General features: G+C 43.2%; 1 protein-coding gene and 1 long non-coding RNA gene across 2 annotated transcripts in view; both read right to left on the reverse strand.

Moving 5' to 3' along the window:
- The window catches only part of arhgap23a (Rho GTPase activating protein 23a), a 77,349-nt gene extending 65,650 nt beyond the window's left edge, over positions 1 to 11,699 (reverse strand). The window contains exon 1 of the mRNA XM_050069586.1: positions 11,228 to 11,699. Within this exon, the coding sequence (XP_049925543.1) occupies positions 11,228 to 11,236 (9 nt within the window). The 5' untranslated portion in view covers positions 11,237 to 11,699. The remainder of the gene's footprint in view (positions 1 to 11,227) is intronic.
- Positions 11,700 to 16,837: 5,138 nt separating this feature from the next.
- On the reverse strand, positions 16,838 to 18,377 carry LOC126405715 (uncharacterized). The gene is made up of 2 exons (XR_007571604.1): positions 17,943 to 18,377; positions 16,838 to 17,677 (listed from the first exon to the last, which is right to left on the reverse strand). It is a non-coding gene; the product is annotated as an uncharacterized LOC126405715 (long non-coding RNA).
- Between the last annotated feature and the right edge of the window lie 1,668 nt (positions 18,378 to 20,045).

The following is a 20,045-nucleotide window of genomic DNA, read 5'->3' on the forward strand; positions in this document are numbered from 1 at the left end:
AAGTTATTGAATCTGCCCTTTCAGTTAATGTCCGTCACCCCTCTCTGCACACACATACTTTCAGTCTGAGGAGAGTAGTTGCCAGATCTTTTCAACATCATTTACTTTAAGCCTCTGGAGAGCGTGTAACACAGGCCACACTATCCCTCTACTTTATACAGTTGCATTTAATGAAGGTGCTTGGATGGTTTTCCTACTGCTGAGAGCCAAGAAGACACAATGTGCAAGTCCTCTCTCCCTCTTTCTAACCTTCTCTCTGTCGTCTCAAGTGCAATAGAAAGATTATCGCTGTCTGGGCCTGATAGAGTGAAATGTGTCTGGTGAGCACTCGGTCAGAAGGCCCGTTTCCACTGAAGAAGTTCCTGGTACTATCTGGGGGGCAGGAACTACTACAGGAACGTCCTCTCACTCGGCCCTCTCAACCGCCGTGTCTCCACTGAGAGAGCGGAGTACGAGGAAGGTTCCTGTAAAGTTACGGGCTCTGGATCTTACGTAATCGTTGCACGACCATTTTGACCGGGGCGACATAGGGACGCCGTTAGCCAATAGCGGTGTCTGTAATAACTCACTAAATGGCCCGTGAAAAAAATATTTTTTCCAGCGGATGTCTTAGTTACAACATGATTGAGCTAACTGGAGTAGTTTCATGTCGTATCCGACAACGGGAGGCTTTTAACAGATGACGTCCTGATGTTAGCTTTGCTGCTGCTGTTAGCTGTCCCTGTCAGCTGATGCTTTCTAGACATCGTGATTTCCCAAAACTGAATAAATACCACACATAGCAACACAAAACTGCTTTGCTAGCTCAATCATGTTGTAACTAAGATATCCGCTGGAAAAAATATTTTTTTCACGGGCCATTTAGTGAGTTTTTTTTACATGGCGGCGGAAGCTATATGAACGAGCTAACCCTCGTCTGCTGAGTTTTAAAAATGCCGGCTATTTTGTTGCTTTCTGTTGTCGTCACATCCCTCCTTGAGTATATCCAATCAGCACCAAGTAATCCCCAAGCCCCAGCCAGGAGTCTTTCGGGGCCGTTCTGAGTACCTACCCTGAGGCAGGGACTTGTTTAGACCCTGTAAAAGTTCCAGAACTCTGTCCTTCGGGGGTGGTTCCTGCAGTGGAGACACGCACCAACGGCCCCGGCCCCGTAAAATGACCCCGAAGTTCCTGCGGTGGAAACGGGCCTAGAGTGGAGAGCCTTAGAAATGTGGAGCTGATAGGAACACATATGCTCGAGCTTAACAAGTAATGTTCAGCTGCTTATTGCTAAGCATGTACGAACACATACATGTCTGTAAGTGTGTGATTGAGACGTGGATGTCGACGATGAGAGAGGGAGAGGTTCGGATATATTTGTACTCGTGAATGAGATGTAGATATGTGAGGGGTTCTGCCGTACGTCTCACACTCTGGTCGTCTTTGGCGTCCTGTTGACACAGAGGCTCCTGTGGCACTCCTTTGAAGAGGGTTGCGGGAAGGTTGAGAGGGGGGTTTGGGGTTAGGGTTAGAGCCGTAAATTCCCCCTTCTCTCTGCGACAGGAGGAGTCCTCTTTGTCTGACCCGACAACTGGCACAAGGGGAGGAAACAGCTGACCGGGCAGCACAGGCAGGTTTTGTCACTGTACTGCACAGGCATATTGAGACTTGACTGAAATGTTTCGATTTTCACATAAATTTGTGAAGAAGTGACTCAGAACTGCAGCTTTTTGCATCCTACATCCTACACTGCTCAATCCCTTGTCCTCTTTAACAAATAAGAGATAAGATCTTACCAATTACTGAGTCTTAGGAACTTCATTTCATGGCCACAGAATCCCACAAAGTTTCAATGATGCTGTGTTTCCACCAAAACTTTTTTTCCGGTGAGGTGGAAACATTTATGTCAGATTCTGGATATAGTTTTCCTGCCATTTTGGGTCACCATTGGTTTCCGTTCATTTCCCTGTGATACGAAAAATGGCAAGTAGACTCTGGAAACTTACACGGATTAAATCTATCACAGTCTACATTCATTTTTGTTGAGTGCTAATGCAGTTTAAAGGGGACCTATTATGCTTTTCCACATTTTGTGTCTTACATATAGTGTTACAATTTTGGATGTTCATATTAAACAGGGCCAAAGTTTTACATAATGAGGTAAACGAATATAAAAGTAATCCCATGTTTCAGACCATTCTGTACACTGTTGAAAACCTGCCTCTTTTCTTTACTCTGGCTACAGTATGACGCGTGCTGGATTTCTTTATATCGTTACACAGCCTACACTGCTAAATGAAGCTATATGATAAGGTCAGGGAAATCCATAAACTTGGTAGCTGATATTGTAAATTTCTCACCGTAAAAAGTGTCACTATTCTCATTTAACAGTCATTCCCTGACTCTAAGTACACTGCTGACATACATGTAGCTACATGCTAATGTCAGGGAAATACGTCATCTTAGTTGCCCTGATTTTGGATCATATTCCTGCCGGTTTCTGTAGAAGCTTTTATTGGTGATTTTTCACATTAACAAGTGCTGCTATTCTCAGTTCCGTCAGAGATGCAGAGATACAGAAGACCCAGAAAGTCAGACAGATGCTAAAATGGTGTTTCAGACAGAGGGTGAATACCACAGACTATAAAAATAACGGATGTCGCTACTGTGACATCACCTATTCATTTGTCGACTCCCATTTGAAGCCTCGAGTTTGGCATTTTGTTTTTTTGGTGACAGGAGTGACCATATTTGGGTGAGGGGCTGGAGCTGTGGAGGAGCGAGGGGTTGATCTGAATGAGAAGTGGAAGACACTATCGGCAGACAGCCTGTCTCTCAAAGCAGCTCGCCCTTAATTATGCGTAACTTTAAGCCTCAGTAAAATGTAAAAAGATGAGTTACATAAAAATTCACACCCCATACAGTTGTCATGGAAGGAGGAAATTAGCTGTAGAGACCTAAACCCTTTTTTATGCGAGGCTGTTAACATGATTATTTCTGCTGTAAAGCTGGGCATTTAAACATGGGGGTCTATGAGGATCGACCGGCTTCTGGATCCAGCCTCAAGTGGTCATTAAAAGAACTGCAGTTTTTGAGACTTTCGCGTTGGCTTCATTTTTCAACCCCTGAGATTGCCGCTTGAATGCAGGTGTTCCAGCACACACACTGCGAAAAATAAAGTCATTTTTTAACATTAAAGCATGTAAACATGTAGTATAATGTAATAATAATGTAACTTTGATGAAACTGCAGTAAGTTACAAAACTCAAGTAAGCTTCAAGGTCCAAACAGAAACCAATTAAGGTCTTGAACACTACAAAATACATTCAAACTTCTAAAACACAGACACACAGTTTACATATCATAAACTGTGATGTTAAGTATACATGACTCTATATAAATAAGCTAAAACAAGTGAAGTCATAGAACAGGTCTGTACATTAACTGATTTTTGTTGTTCTTTCGCTGTCTAACGATGACATCTACGTCCAGTTTTTGATATCCAGTAATGGCCTATACTGCAGTCTAGCTCATGTCTCTACACTTTGTCTTATGTGTCATCTCTGTTCCTCTGTTGACCTGCTGACCCGTCTTCCCTCTGCGCCTCGTCCCACACTACATTTCATTTTAATCCCCCTCCTCTCTTGCAGCTGCCTCGCTCATTCTCCCGTAGGCCGTAGTAACTCAGACGAGCCCGTGGACACAACGGGCTGCTGCATGGCTGCGGAGACGGGTTTAAGTCCGAGCTCTGGCTGTTGCAGAGGACGTTCGGCTGGGTAGGATACTGGAGAGAATGACTCATTGGGGCCAAGAACGCGCGCACGCACGTACACACGTACACACGTACACACGTACACACGCACACACATAATAAAGGACCACCACAAGCCTGTGCTTATGACTGGACGTGCTTCTATTTTAGCCCTGTTTCTACAGTTTTTACCACTGATACAGACGTTTGTATCAACACCTACTCACTGTTACTGTCTTTTACTGGGTTATATGTGTGTAAGCCTGCTGTCCAAACTGTTCCAAGGCAGTTTCAGTCTTATCTTCCTGTACAAGCTGATACACTATCTCATCCCTACACATGAACTGCTGAGCCTCCTCTTCATGATGTTTTCCTTAACATGACTAGAGCTGATAGAGCAGCCATGTGGGAGTGTTTGAGATAAAGGAACAAAGAGAAGGAAATACCCGAGTCTAACAGGGAAAGTAGTGGATGTTCAGGTGTCACCATTTGCACAAGTGACCACTAATTCAACTCCCCAAAGTCTCCAGTCTGTCTCGATCAATCTATTCCTCAAAGCTCCAGACAACAGCAACAACTGAATCACATCCAGTGTATTCCACTGTTTCTATAAATGTAAGCTGTTACTATAATTGCTTGGCACACATTCATCAAAGGACATCCCTGTAGCCCCCACTCCACCTTTTCATTTCCACTAAACCTCTTCTGAGAGACAGAGAAGGAAAATAAACAGTAGTTCCAGTAGCAACGCCGCAAGTTTCCTTCCTGCTGCCCGTCACTTCACGTGTTTGCAGCCTCTTTACCTTTCACAGCTTTGCTTCCTGCCTCTAGCATCACTTCCTGTGGCACGGTCAGGGAGACAATGGAAACAAGTTCTAAGGATGAGATATGTCTTCAAGTCACATTCGGGAACCCCTTTATCTGATATCAGCAAAACTGTTTACATCAGATTTTTCTGCTGGTCACTGGTGAGTCAGGAACCTCCTAAAATAACTCAGGTAAAATTAGAATTACATGTTATTAGTAGGTGGCATGTTCCCCGAATACACCAGCCTGAATATACAACGGACAATTGTGGGCGGATTATGAGACAATGGGCCCCTAGGCCCAGACATGCAGTAGGCCCCACCACCGCTTCTACACAGGAGCAAGACACACAAACTTTATAGTTGTTTGGCCTATTTATGTTGTTGTTTTCCATCTCTTTGTTGTTGTTATGCATCTCTCTGTGGTTTTGTATCTCGTTGCGATTATGTTGTGTCTCGTTGTGATCATTTTGTGTCTCTTTGTGGTAATTTTGTGTCTCTTTATGTTCATTTATTTTGCAGGTGAAGGCCAGGGGGGCCTTGACATTTTGGGCCCCTGGGCCTGTGCCCGGTAGGCCCATTCAGTAATCCATCCATACGGACAATGGGCAGTTGAAAGATTTGGGAGAACCCTGCAAACTGATATGATCACACATCCTAAAACTTAACTGTTGGATGTTTCCAGGTGACTATTTCACTTTAATTTAGTTAAAGAGAGAATTTTGCTGTCATGTTGGCAGTTTCTTGAAGCTTCAACAACTTTTTGGCTGCAATAAATGTTTTTTCACACATTGTGCCAAATAACGGAATTGAGACTGGTCCACTAAACTAATTTTCTGCCCTTAAAAAATATTTGTTTTACACAGATAGACTGTGCATAAAGTATTTATCAGTCAGATTTTTATTGATATGATTCATGCTGCTGTCTTTGCCAAGTCTCTCTCTCAAAAAAAGTTTTTAATTCAAATAAGACTTCCACCTGTTTAAATAAAGGTTTAGTAAAAACCTAACCTGCAGTGTAAACCTAGTAAAACAAATCACAGCCATCCAGACAACTGCTGCTTCATTTTTTATCAGGAGCCTCATTTGAGTATGAATACATCTGTACATCTATGCAAAGAAAAAGGTGATTTAAAGAAAGGACCCTGAGGCCAACGGCTGATTAACTGTGGTACAACAAAAGCTGTAAGCCACACCTCTTACAGAATATACAGTAAACTGAATAATCCCGTATGTTCAAGGGGGATCATATCTTAATCCAAGCGTTTCCCTGGCCTTAAAACTCAGAGATAAGTTTGTCTAGACATGGCCTTAAAGCAGGGTGTTCTCCTTTTGGAGGACAGATTTCTAACCTTCAGAAAGGTCCCTGTTTTCACCCAACCAACCATCAGTGCAGAAATATTTGGTTCATGGGTCTTAAATGCTGTTGTCAGTCTCAAGGAATTGTAATTCTAGTGTTAGACTTCGTGCTTGAGACTAAATCGCAGACAGAGATAAGAACAGAGTGAACAAAAGACTGGCATTGCTCACCTCTTAAGCCTTTAAATATAAGCTGGGCACACACACGCAGATATACTGAATTCAAAAGGAATGTCAACACTCACAGAAACATATTCTTAACTAGCAAAATGCACATAAAGATGACTGTTTTGTTATATTTTCAATGGTGTGTTCATACAAAAGCTAAAGAAAGTATATTCTGTGAGTGAGGACATTGATTTGCATGAGTAGGCACACATTATAACACAAAATGTTGCTTTTTCGCTTTGTAATCAATGAGGGTGAGGGGTCACCAAACCAGGGAGGATTATTTATTTCCCATGTGGAATATACATAAATGTGCACTGTCATCAACATCAAAACAAACTTCTTATTCTAGGTTGAATTCTGTAAAAAGAACACCATCTGTTCCTTTGCAGAGATTTCCCTAAACAGATAATCCTCAATCCCACTGAAAAGACAGAAATGGAGCCACAGTTGCAGTTGGAGGCCACAAGGGGGCTCACTACAGTGCTGGCATGGCAAGGTGGAGTATAGGTGGAGAGTAAAAAAACGAAGTTGTCCTCAGATACAGCTCTATGGTGAGTTTTATTTTATCTCCCTCTGTGGGATTTAGCAGGATTTATGGCGGTGATACTGGTGCAACCTGTCCATACACAGGGTCAGTGTAGGGATTGAATGAGAGGGTAAAAAGGGAGGTGGTACAGAAAGAAGGGATGATGCCTAAAACAAGATGAAATATCTTCAAATTGACAACTCAGGATGTAGTTTCAATTTAATTGTCTCATCTTCAGTAGTTTGGAAAATAGGACAAGAGGTCAGTGGCTTGTTAAGTGCGCAGTTCATTATTGATATGCAGCTGTGGTGCCCACTAACAGTAGGGCAGCTCTGTGGCCTGTTTAATTATCAAAGTAATGAAACAGCAGGCATCAGCTGCACAGCTGTTCGTGCCAGACTGACATCCTTACTCAAAACCTGGATGCTGAAGTCAAGACTCAAGGACGTAAAAGAAGGGCAGAAAACTGATTTCGAGATAGAAACAGAGGTCATGAGTTGAAATCTAAAACATGTCAAGCTGAGCGCTGCACATGCCAGACAGGCCCATTAGCTTAAATTGGACAAACTCAGTAGCAAACAGCCTCCTAATTGGACGCGACCAATAAACCTCATCCCTCAGTTTTGTTCCATTTACCCCTCCTCATCCTGTGTCATCAGCCCGCAGATCCCTGACATGGCCTGGACTGATGCAAAGCACTGCTGACAGGAAGGGCTTTAACACCACGGGATAACCTTCGACCTCTGCGGGAGCACCCCCCACCGTTACCCCTGCCATCTGCATCCATTCATTGCTCGCCACTCTTGTGCATTGAGGTTGAGGTCCGAAGCAGTCGTCCTGAGCTGAACAGGAGCTGTTTACTTCCTGGAGATGGGTGTCCTAGTTTTCTTTCACAGGACAATTTGCCCATTGTCTGCCTGCAGGCATCTACCATTTGGTTATCGCCCGCTTGACAATCCAATTGAGCCCGAATTAAGAACAGGAACCCTTTACTAACATCCTTCACATGCAAAAACATCTTCATCTTACACTAATACTAATAGGTTGACAGTTACATCTAAATATGTTTGTATATATATTTCAAAATGAGGAAATAGATCAAAATGTGTGTAAATTTGCTCTAGAAATGTCCCATTCTTTATCCTATAAAGAAGTAGAGGAAAATGTGGGGGTAAAATACTCTTTTTATGTATATATTTTACATACAGACTCCCTGCTTCATCTGCTACAAGCCTTTAAATGGCTGCCAGGTTAATCATATTCTCCCTCAGCTCCATGTCCCACAAATGTCCACACAGTCCTCTGCATGTTTTGCTCACCACATGCAAACTCAACTAAAAACACTATGCTTCTGTCCTGTAGCGTGGTTAATTTTCATTGTAATCCCCCTCGTCTCTGCCATGCAAAACTGACAAACAGGTCAGAGAAGCTGCAGCAGCTCTCTGCATGGGTGAAGGGCTGGGTATATATGCTTATATGTGTGTGTTTAATGTCAATTTTGATGCAAATGCACAGACAAAGTTCATCCTTTCAGTCTCAACCGCTCAGGACAAAAGAATAAGAAAGTCCAAGTGTCCAAGGATTGCAGAGGCATAGGCAGGGGGCTTTGGGGTGCTGTGGGTGGGGCGTAAGATTAGACCACCTGTTCCACCATGAGGCTTTTCCTTTATCCTTCCCTCTCTCACACTTGTTGTCTTCCACATTCCCTGTCACTATCTCGTTTGTAACTTAATAAGAGCCTGTTCTTTCTCTCTCTTTAAACACTCACACACTTTCACTCTCGTAAAACATCTCCCTCCGCGGCTGCTTTGCTCTGAGCTAATTTTGACTGCATTCCACTCCAGTCACATCTATGGGAAACAGACAAAACAATTTGTGAGATAACTCTGGCTGAGAGCCACAGGGACTCACAGTCACACACACTGGTATACACACACACACATAGTACAGTTAGACATATGTCGCCGTGCCGCCCAAACTGAGCCTCGAGGGAGTCATGTTCAGACAGCAGCATAAACACAGCAGCGTCACCCCTGTCCACCTCACTGAGGCTCATCCGGCAGTATGAGGGATTCCCTCCACTGCAATGAAACGCTTGCCTACACACTGTACACTCAGGAGTTATGGAGTTCATTGAGTGCAATAAAAAAGAAGTTTGCAGACAACACTATCCCAGAAAATGTATATTTTCTAGCTCTGTCTTTCATGATCGAGCACTAACTTGTCTCTCTGGCTGTTACAACGAAGAGAACTGCTTGTTTTGTCTGATGGATGTGGTCAGGATACTCCAAACCCAGAGTTCACAGGGCAGCCATCATCGCAGCTCTGCCCAGGTCTGCCTTAATGACTATTGATCTGAAAGCACTAATGACCCAAACTGATTTGCAGTGAGTCTGGCATTTTAATCATCCTCGGGCAAGTTTTTTTTTTTTTTCCAATGAGAACCATCCTGGTGTCAGTGAGCGTGTTTTATAAACATGTAAAACCAGACACCTCCACTGAGGATGACTTACATCATGTGCAGAGCATGGAGCGCGGCATTACTCGGGTGCAGAAGAATGTAGCGCAGACAGACTCTGAGAGAAAAGAGGTGTCCCACTGCTGCCCTTGATTCGCTCTCACAGACACTTTATGTAACCAGCCTTTTCCTGTTCCTCACTGAGCCACTGCCCTCCTTATCACTGTGCGTTTGAACATGTGTGTCTCTCCTTGCATAGAGCTGAAAAATGAGGACAAAGAGAAACGCACACACTGCATGGTGATGTCCTGTAAACGTGCAGCCTTTCCATGACTATAGTAAACACTACATGCCTCTGTTTACATTTGCACAGCAGTGTTACTGCATGTTTACACTGCCAAATGACAGTGGACTGTAGAAGCCTCTCAGACATACACATTGTATATACAGAATCATCACGAAACACCAGGCTGACAAAGGCCTGGAGCAGGAAACACAAGTTGAGATAAAGCTCCACAACGACAATGATACTCAGTCACGTGATGAACGGGAAGTGCTATAATCATATTTGGTTGTAACGTCACAATATGGTCCATCTATTAAAATGACACCGACCCAGCCTTAGCACTGCACCAAGGCCACGCTGTGTCAGCATTTCGCAGCGCTGCGCAGTCTTATAAATAGTTTTTGTTTCCTGTGAGGTACATTGTGCTGTAAGTGACACCACTCTTGGTTTTTGGTGCAGAATGCGAACTGATACTGAAAGTGTTTGTGTGTGTGTGTGACACTGAGGCCATGACCCATGGTCAGACACACTGTGTGCTCTGTGTTATTGCCTGAGGCTTCCCATTTGGGGAAATAAGGTTATGAGTGAGAAAGAAAACACACAAACAAGTGAAAAACATGGCATGCCTCCTGCAAACGTCTTTACCCATCCACACCCAAACACACCCACAGTCTGACCAGCAGCAGTGATGACATCATCTCTGCTATACTAGGGGGCTAACGTCACCCCAACCTGAGCGAGCGGGCACAGACAGGAGATTTTCCCCTTATGGACCGCATGCATTATTCAGCCAAACGAAGGGTTGGGCTGGGGTGTCTCACCCATACACCCCTCCTAATCTCCCCCTCCTCTTCCTCCTCCTTAATCACGAACCTGATGCTCACAACAGTTCCACCTCAGGAGGAGGAGAGGACGCAAAGCAACAGAGGAGAAGGAGGGAGGGAGATAAGAGGGGGATGAGGTAATCAATGACTAGGACAGACACTAGTAGTGCATTGAGGGCAACGTAGAGGAGATATGAGGAGGGTGTCTGCATTCTCTTCTATAAACCATTCATCACACACTCAGCTACTAGCAGCTGGTTGCCTCCAGCCTGGATACAACAACTGGTAACAGCGGCTGCAATCAGCCTCCACACAGAGGCTGTAAAACACACCAAATATTCCAAAACAGTCCTTAAATACTGGAGAAGTTTAAAGCGAAGGGGTCAAATTGACCAAGCATCAGCTGCTCTCACAGCAAACAAGCGGTGGATGACAGTCTCTGTAAGGGCTGGTGACATGAGTACACAGTGTTACAAAGCAGCAGACACGCTCGTCTGAGCCTCCATGAATGAATGAACGCAGACACACACACGCAGCTCTGGATGGGAACCCTGTTGCATGACATCCCGTCTCCCGCCTCCATCCTGACTCCAGGCAAGGGTGCCAATTTCTGCATGACATGTTAAGACGGATCACGACCGAGGATGCCTGTTAACCCACCAAACTGAGCCACACCCCTCTTTTTATGCTTCTCTCTCTTTCCTCTGCCAGAGTGCTGATCTTATGCCCCATATCGGAGATAAGCCGGTGATGTTTTCAGCTGTGTCATCTCTCCAGGGGCCTGGCACTTGCCGGTGGCAGCACCTCTGCCGGCCCCCTCCCCCCCCAGAGTGAAACCTAGCTCGCCAGGGGGTGAAAGCAGAAAACACATCGCAGGATAAGCAGCATGCTGTGCAGTTTGTTTTTTGCCTAGAGGGAATGTAAAGGGGGATGATGGATGTTATGAATGCTGCTGCTGCTCTGTGTGTTTTGTGTCAGCAAGGTGTGAATGTGAAGCACTCTAAAGGTGGTGGTCCCCTTCACTTCCCCTTCAGTCCCTCCCTTCCTTTCCTTCTCTCCATCCTCACCTGGTCCATGATTTCAGCAAGCCTCCTCTCTCCTCCTGTTCCCAGTCATGGCACGAGATCACCGGCTGCCTGCCTTGTTTCTTCTTCTTTTCCTTGTTCAGTATTCCCAACAGCAATCCAATCCTGCTCTCCTCACACAGGCGAGGCAGCCTGGCAGCCGACTGCTGCGCCTCTCCACAGAGGCATGGTTCTGTCTCTCCTTGTGTTTCTGAGTGTGACAGTCTGATACATCCAACCAAACACTCCTCTCTTGTCCTTTCCTCTGTCTTCTCTCCTTCTCCTGCTGCTCAGGGCGGAGGCTGGAGGGCAAACAGGGCGTGCGTGGGTTCCTCACCTCTCTCCTTGATAGCCACACAGAGGGAAGAGACTCCCGCTCTCCGTTTTCGTTCTCAAGCTCTTTCACTCGCTCCCTGTGTAAGCTGGCCCCTCGCCTCGCCTCCCTCCCTCTCTGTCTCCACTTCCCTCCTCTCTTTCCATCTCCCCTCCCCCTCCTGCTGCAGCTGAAGAGAGCCAGAGTGAGCAAATGAGAGAGAAGGAGCGAGGGAGAGAGGAGGGCGCTGGGCTGAGATTGGCTGCTGGGGGAATCATGTGACTCCCGGTAGAGGACTGAGGGACCCTCTGCCAGCTGTCCAGCTCATGCTTCCCTGAAAACCTCTGTTGCCATTGACAACAGCTGCCGTGCAACACACCAGCCACAGATCCCCAGACACAAAGCCATTGGCTGCTAGGATTTACGGCCCCCGCCCCCTATTGTGGGGGGAGCATGTTGGGACGTGTAGTCCAATCTGTAGTGAGGCTGGACGGGGTGTTTAAGAGCAGACAACCCTGTGGCCCTGGGAGGAATGCTTTCCCCTGTGCTCGCCTCTCTACTGAAATGTTTATGCATCAGTGTCACACTGGCGTAGCTCCAGAGTGACATGGCAGAACAGCAGTTCAGATCATTAGCATTGACACTCTGGCATAAAGTTGTATAAAACATACATGCGAAAAGGAAAGACCTCGAGGCCCGGGCATTCTTCATCAACCAGGAAAAAGACATCCTCTGTCGTTTTCCTCTCGGCCCGCACTGAGGGAAACTCCCACCTCACAACAACAGGAACTCCACAGCTGAAGGCCATGGCTAAGCACATATATAGGCACCCCCCCTCCCACCTCTCTTTTCTTTCATTGCCTCCTTTTTCTTTATTTGCTCTGTCTCTGTCCTCTCCGCCCCCCTCCCTCCCTCTCCATCTATTGTATTATTACACTCAATTCCTCGCTGCTTTATCCCCCCTCTTCCCCAATTCCATCTCGTTGGCATTCCAGAAAAGGTTGAAAGAGGTTACAGGTGCCACAGTGGGGAGATGTTATTTCAAACTAGCAGCATGCGTCAAGACTAGCATTGTGTAGCATCAATTTAAAGGAAAAATCCACACTGGGATACTCTCACATTGTTATACATAATGGATTTGTGAGCTCTGCTGCATTCCAGGAGTTACTCTGTGATGAAATGTTGTGATTTATGATTTTGGTGTGTCCAGTTTTCCTCAGCCTGTGTTGTCTTGGTCTGTTACAGTGACAGATTGCTTATATGTCCCAAGGCAGATCCCCCAGTTGCTTTATTCAGCTGTGGAATGCACCGCTTGCTGTTTTCAAACGTCCAGTGTGTAGGATTTAAGGGCATCTATTGGGAGAAATGGTATATAACTATGGAAATAACAATCGTATAATCGTTTCCTTAGAATGAGCCATTTATATCTACAAATGAAGCGGGTCCTCCACCATGGAGTCCACCACGTTGTTTGCCCAGTATCATTCACGTTTTTGCATCAGCCACTTAGGTTCTCCAACACGCTTTCCACACGGGAGAAGTTTCAGTTCTGCAACCTCACTAATACTGTGTTCCCTTTACTTCTGAAAGTTGCAGGGACTGACCTAGGAATAATGTCACACCTGAGTTCATTGCGCTCCAGTACAACATGTCGGAAAACCAAGATGTTGCAAACAAGACTAGCTCTAGCCTGGTCATTCATCGTTAGCAATACAAGTTGATAACAATGCATTTTGCTGAATTTTGCACATGCAAACACCGTAGCAACATTTCCACAGATATAAGTTGGACAGTACTGTGTGTATCGCTATTTTAATGAGACACAAATAAGACAGAGGTACTAATTTATAGACTATCACAACAGCTTTCACTACTGTTGATGTGCAGAGCAGCCATATTGGAGTTTGAGGTCGTAGTTGGTGAGGTTCCTCAGACTATCCAGGTTAGAAATTCCAGTGTCCATCAGTTCCAGTTGAAATTTCTGACTGGGAACTTAGACTTTTTAGGACTGATACAAACTTGATGTTTATTGTTTGTTTTAGATATCTGACATCTTTCATTTTTATCTAATTCTGCACTGAAAACATCTGTCTGGGGTATGTTCATTTTGCCTGTTATCATGCTATCCCAAGGAGTAAGGAAAATACAAGAAGACAACAAAAATGCAAGGCATGCTGCCAGCAGCTGCAGCAGCTGCCAGAGTGCCCTATGGGTGGATTTTTCCTTTTAAAGTAATCATAAACACTTAAAAATGTCCCGTATTACCGCATCTACCCAAAAATACTGCTCCATGGGAAAACCAAAGGCCCCTCGCAGCTGAAAAACAAAAGAGCACCTGTTCTGGCTTATTTTGATTCAATGGACACATAACATAGCTGTGACATGATCTGATATGGTAGCTAGGAGCAGTGTGACAGGCCAGTGAGTCAAGGGAGGGGGTCAGGAATGCAGTACAACAAGGTCATGCAACATGCAGAGCTGCAACCAAACAAACCCTGCCCTACTTTCTATAGTCCAGCTTCAATGCATCATTCTCTTTTCTTGACCCCTCTCTACTGTAGACTGCTGCAGCGTCATTTGATCTGGTCGAGCCAAAGATGCTGTTTGAAGTGAGATGACTGCATGTGTGTGTGTGTGTGTGTTCTCTCAGACAGAACAGCGGGTGTATTGTAACGCCGAGAGTGGTAGATTATACTATCAGCAGAGGAATTCCGATTATTTCCCAGAGTGGGTCTGTCAGCACACATGTGGGAGAGACTTTAGCCTTTGTGACTGCAGGAGGAGGGTGACACTGTGAGGCACATACACACAATGTGGACTTCATGCAGCAACGTTCTCTTAAATTTCAATAAGAGAAATCAATTCCAGATGCACCAATCTACTCTTACACCCAGGTGTGTTGAATGATAAATCCCACTTGATCATGAGTCACGTATTAGCATAGGTAACGCCCCCTAAACACTATGTAAGGACAGTTGTTATGCCGTGTGCAAATACCCAAGAATTTGAGATGCGCCACCAAAAAAGGCTGTAAGAGGAAGTTGTTCAGCAGTAGTGAAGTCAACGTACTGTTAAACTTTTACACTGTGGTTTTCTGGAGTGTCAGTACTGGTGTGAAAATAAAAAAAATAATAAAAAAAACAGCAATGGCAAAACATTTGTGATGCTATAAATGCCATTTCAGCAGCAGAGGCGGAAGAAGTATTCAGATCCTTTACTTAGTGAAAGTCAAAGTACTAATCCCATGATGTAAAAATGATCTGTTACTAGTAAAAGTCCTGCATTGAAAATGTTTCTTAATTAAAAATATACGAGTACAATCAGGGAAATGTATTTAAGTATTATTAATTAATTAAATCAATTTAATCAATCAAAATAATTTTTAAAATTCTCATATTTGAGAAACTGAGACCATGAAATGTTTAAGCATGAAAAATCATTTAAACAATTATCGAAAGAGTTGCCAGTTTATTTTCTAATCAACTGACCAGTCATTAAGTAACTAGCAGCTAAATTTATTAGATAATTGTAGTGGAGTACAAGGTACAATATTTCATTTTGAAGTGTATTGGGGTTGAAGCAGAAAGTTGCATCAGCTTAAAATACTCAAGTAAAGTAAAAGTGCAGTACTTGAGTAAATGTACGTCGTTACATTCCACCTGTGGTCAGCAGAGTGACGCACAGTAACTGAAAATACAGTAACTGGGATCAATTGAGTATAGTGATGTTTCTTTAGCCCTGAAATGTATTGATTCAATCATTAAAATTACTCTAAAGCATGGTTAATTCAACTGTATGTTCCTTAGATATAAAAGTTAAGTTTACTCGCGTTTTTAAAGACAATTTGTGGACTGTGAAAACTGTGGAAAAAAGATGTTAGCGTGCTGTTTGACCGTGAGAGCCAAGCTAGCTGTTTCCCCTATGTGCTAAACTAAGCTAAGCTAAGCTAAAAAGCTGCTAGCTGTAGCTAAATTACGTAATTAAAGCACAGACATTAAAGTTGTGTTTTTGTTAAGTTTAGGAAATAAAAATTATTTATATGAATGCATACAGTTCTCAAAATATATAAATAAAGAAGCTGACCTGTCACACTGGAGAGTGGTGGACTCCTTAGAGAAAACAGCAACCTTTTAACTGTTGATGGTGATGAATCAGAAATTAACCTTGTTTTCAAGTGACAATAGAACTGAGCTCGTGTAGATTTTAAAATTAAAAGTTTTTAAAAACTAATCTAAAATAAATAAATGTATTTTAAATTTATTTTCAATATTATTTTTTGTGCTAAAAAATAATCTTAAAATAAATGTAAGCATTAATAAATTTATAAAATGTGACATAAATTGATATTGCTCCAGATAATCACTTGTGAATATGTTTTATGTGATCTGGTGCAAAAGGTTATTTTCTAAAAATATAATAATTGACGTAAAGCAAGAACAGATACATCATTAATATAAAAACAACAACACATTCATACCTCTTAAACCAAGTGTTCCCATCCTCTGATTTTCTGATTTCTTCACACACAGTAAACCTGCTGTTTTTCCATCACCTCTGTCTGTCGAAATCACACCGCTGTCACCCTGTCTCACATCACCTGTTCTCACACACATCTGTGAAGAGCCGAGTTTATTTACATCATATATGCATTGCCATCAGCTGATTCCCCACAGTCTACTGTAGGTAAACAGCACCATCTGCAGGACCCTAAGCAGCACAACAAAAGATGGCTGCTCACACCACCACACCAGTGAGCATAAACTGTCAGGAAATACTGAACAGAGAGCCTCCGTCTGTAAAATATGACATTGGAATCACTCCCTCACAAACATGCATCAGGGGGCAAACTTCCTTTAGACAGATTGTATTTGTTCTCCTTAATACAAAGATAAAAGTAGCTGGAGATTTTTTATCTTGACACAATTTATGCCATACATTGATGCAGATAAGGGACAAATACCAGTAAATTAAGTGTTTGATGCTTCAAACTTTCTGGCACAGGGCCTCCATTTCATGTGTCCTCCCCAGTGTTGAAACAAAATCTATGTCGGTGCAACCAGGGATCCTTAAAGAAAGCCATACCCTGGTATCTCTCCCAAAGTATTTCCTCTTTATATCCCTAAAGTCCCCACCTAATCAGGCAAAATGCCAGAGAAGTACTTAGTTTGCTCTTAAAATAAATCACACAGACTTTGCGAGTCATTAGAGCATGTAAGATGAGCAATGCTTTGTGTTTTCATTTAAAGAAATTGTCAATAAAAAAAGAATAAAATATTGTGTTGAAATGAAGACAAGCAACTAGGTTTACAGAAATCACCTTTATTTGACATATCTTGTGAAATACTGCCATTTACCTTGGTACATCATCAGTGCATCAGTAAACTCAATATTATTTATATAACACATAATTTAAATGAGGTTTGGTGGTAAAACTGAGACGCACATACAGTGGAGTTATTTCTGTAATGACACCCTCCTGATGTCACCTGCAGCCAAAGTAACAAACAAAATCAGAAAGACATAACTCTGAGTTATATGACTAAAATGTTCCCCTTTAACCTGATAGGGAATCTTGATTGTAATAAGAACATCCTGGCAACACGTGAGTAAAGTAACACTGATGTCAAGGCTGAACATATGAAAAGTCTGAGGCTCTTTTGACAAAACATACGAAACGTACAGAGGGGTTGGCCACACAGTCAAACCACACTACATATTACAGTTAGAGCCAACAACTAGCTCACAGTGTTGTCAAAAAGGCAAATTCTACACTCGTTTTACGCTCAAGTCCACAACACCATCCTGTATCCATATCTACAAATTTACTGGACTTGTGCAGAGGTTACATTTCTCCCCCTTTTAAGAGAAACATGCACAACCTTGAGTAGAAACCACACTGGTTGGACTGATTGCAAAACAAGTAAATGGGAGCTCCTGGAGTGAGATTTTGCTTGTAGGATCCTGGGCCAATAAAGGAAGAGGGGGATGATGACAGAGTGCAAGTGGGAGATAGAGAGGCAAAAAAGAGTTTGGCTTCCACTTCTTCCCCATTTGTTTTGCCCCTCAGCTTGACTGCTCTTCACCTCCTACATGAGAGCGCCAATGGGGAAACCATCGTGGCTGGACCCTGGCTCTTCTCCCTGAAAGAGATGACAGCTGGTATCACACATTCACAGTTTATCGCTGAGAAATAATCTTGTTAGCTCAGTCAGGTGCAACAGTGTGATTATTTCCCACATACATATACACTGGAGACTGCACTGTAGCTATATTATATACATTTAACACCATTTCTAGGGAGCATCCTCCCTTTAATTTTCTAAAAACACCATACTTTGTGATATTTTCTTTGCCTATTATATGCAAAACATCACATTTATTATATGCAATGAAACACTGCCTTACCATTGTCCATGATGGACACCAGGGATGCAGGAGAGGAAAAGCACACATCCTGTGTACTCCTGTGCACCGGCCGCCTGTGTGGCTGAGCAGGACGCTTCATCATCATCATCATCATCATCATCATCATTATTACAGCAAGTAGATGATGTAGGAAAGGAAGACGAGGCCGACGATGGCGAAGAACATCAACAACAAAATGTCCACCATGATGGAAATAGTGTCCGAGATGGACGGTGTAGACGCGAGGAGGACACGCAGCAAAACAGCAGCACTACCGCCGGTGCAGGAGATCGGCTGAATTCGGAAACGTTCGGAGGAGCAGCTCTGCCCCTCCCCCGCTCGTGTCTGGTGTCGAAACCGGAAGAGAAGGTACTAGAAAAAGATGGTTTGTTCGCCTCGTGTTTCAGCTCTCAAATCTCTAATAAACCTTTAAGAAGTACCCCAAAACATTTTATTCAAGTATTAATGTGATTGTTAGGTGTGGTACACAAACCAGGAAACACAAGTATGACCTGACAGGCGAAACTCGGGGTTGAAATAACCCAAAGACAGGAGACTGATTTCCTCCATTATCAACAATACCAATTTATCCAATATAATATCCTACTTGTTCTGACATAACACAGGACATGTTGTGACCTGCAATATAACTTTCAAACTGGCATAGATTGGTTGGATTATTTTTTTTATTTATTCACAGAGCAGCATTTTTCAATTTTGTATAAAGATTTGATTTGTAATGGTTATTTATTTTATATACAATGACAGTGAATGTGTATATTTAGCAGCAGCTAGGTGCATAAAGTATAGATATTGAGACTATAGACGGTAAAAATAATGGACGTACAGCCACTGTGACGTCACCCACTGGTTTGTGGTCTGCCGTTCTGAGGCCTTTAGTGTATCTAAAATCACATACCTCCGTTAGTACACTTCCATGTAGTATGCTATGTGCACTATGTCCTTATTGGCATAGTGCGCAAATTTCGACAGGGTAGTGTTGTCTCAAACCAAACACGGCTGTTGTGCACTTACCGGAAATGACGACCGCAAATTAGCTAGTTAGCAAACTAGCATTAGCATTCCTGTTACCAAATCATTACAGACTGCTAAATGAACCCAATAAACATACTGCTGTCTTATATCCGACAACAATATAGTCGTGCTTAGTGCAAAAAACACATGTATAACTTACATTTGTAAAATGCAGCGACATTCACGGTCACACAGTCCTCTGCCGCCATTTCCAGTTTGAAAAGTGGTCCAGTTCCACACTCAACTTCTTGACTGTTGTGAGTGCACCATCCGGGTACTCATAGTGCACTGCATTTTTCCATACTTCTCAGTGTGAACGCGCTTATGCACTCAAAATATTAAGTGTAAGTACAGAAGTACGCAATTTGAGACACAGTGCTTGAGTTTGGCATTTTGGCCATCGCCATCTTGGATTTCTGGAGCCAGCAATGCACATTTTTGGACGAGAGGGTGGAGTAGCAAGGAGTGGATCTGACTGAGGGAGCCAGAGGATACAACGCACGCCCACCTGCACCTGCAACCTGACTGAACGCTGTACCCGGCTTTCCCGTGCTAAATCACTGCTGCAGTTATTACATATAAGAGGAGTAACGCTAACCATGTAACGTTATTATAGCGTTAACTGAAGTTAACATTTTTGTGGAAGGGGTGCCCTATTTTCATTTGAGCACCTGCCCCCTGAAATGTCTGTGCACGGCACTAGGCAATTAAAGTAGTAGCAGATTTTTTTATTTTAATATTCTCAGTTGCCATTATTATGTAGTCCTAGTTAAAAAGTGATGCAGTCTAATGTCCTGCAATAAATCCTACCTTCATAAACTCTCAGAGAAGTGTTGATTCAACTGTTTGCAGCAGCAGAAAATACACCATCCTAAATTATAATTAAATAGCATCAACACCTCTCTAAAACAGTTTCAACAAAAACTGAACATTAGGACCTTCATGACCGTAGGATTTATTGCAGGATTGAGGATATTAGGCTGCTTTAGTTTTAGACCTAATAATTTGGCTACGGAGTGTAAATAAAGCTGTGCAGGAGCAGTCTTACATTATCTCAACCAAACCAGA

Source organism: Epinephelus moara, chromosome 18, assembly GCF_006386435.1.
Source record: "Epinephelus moara isolate mb chromosome 18, YSFRI_EMoa_1.0, whole genome shotgun sequence".
Lineage (NCBI taxonomy): Eukaryota > Metazoa > Chordata > Actinopteri > Perciformes > Serranidae > Epinephelus > Epinephelus moara.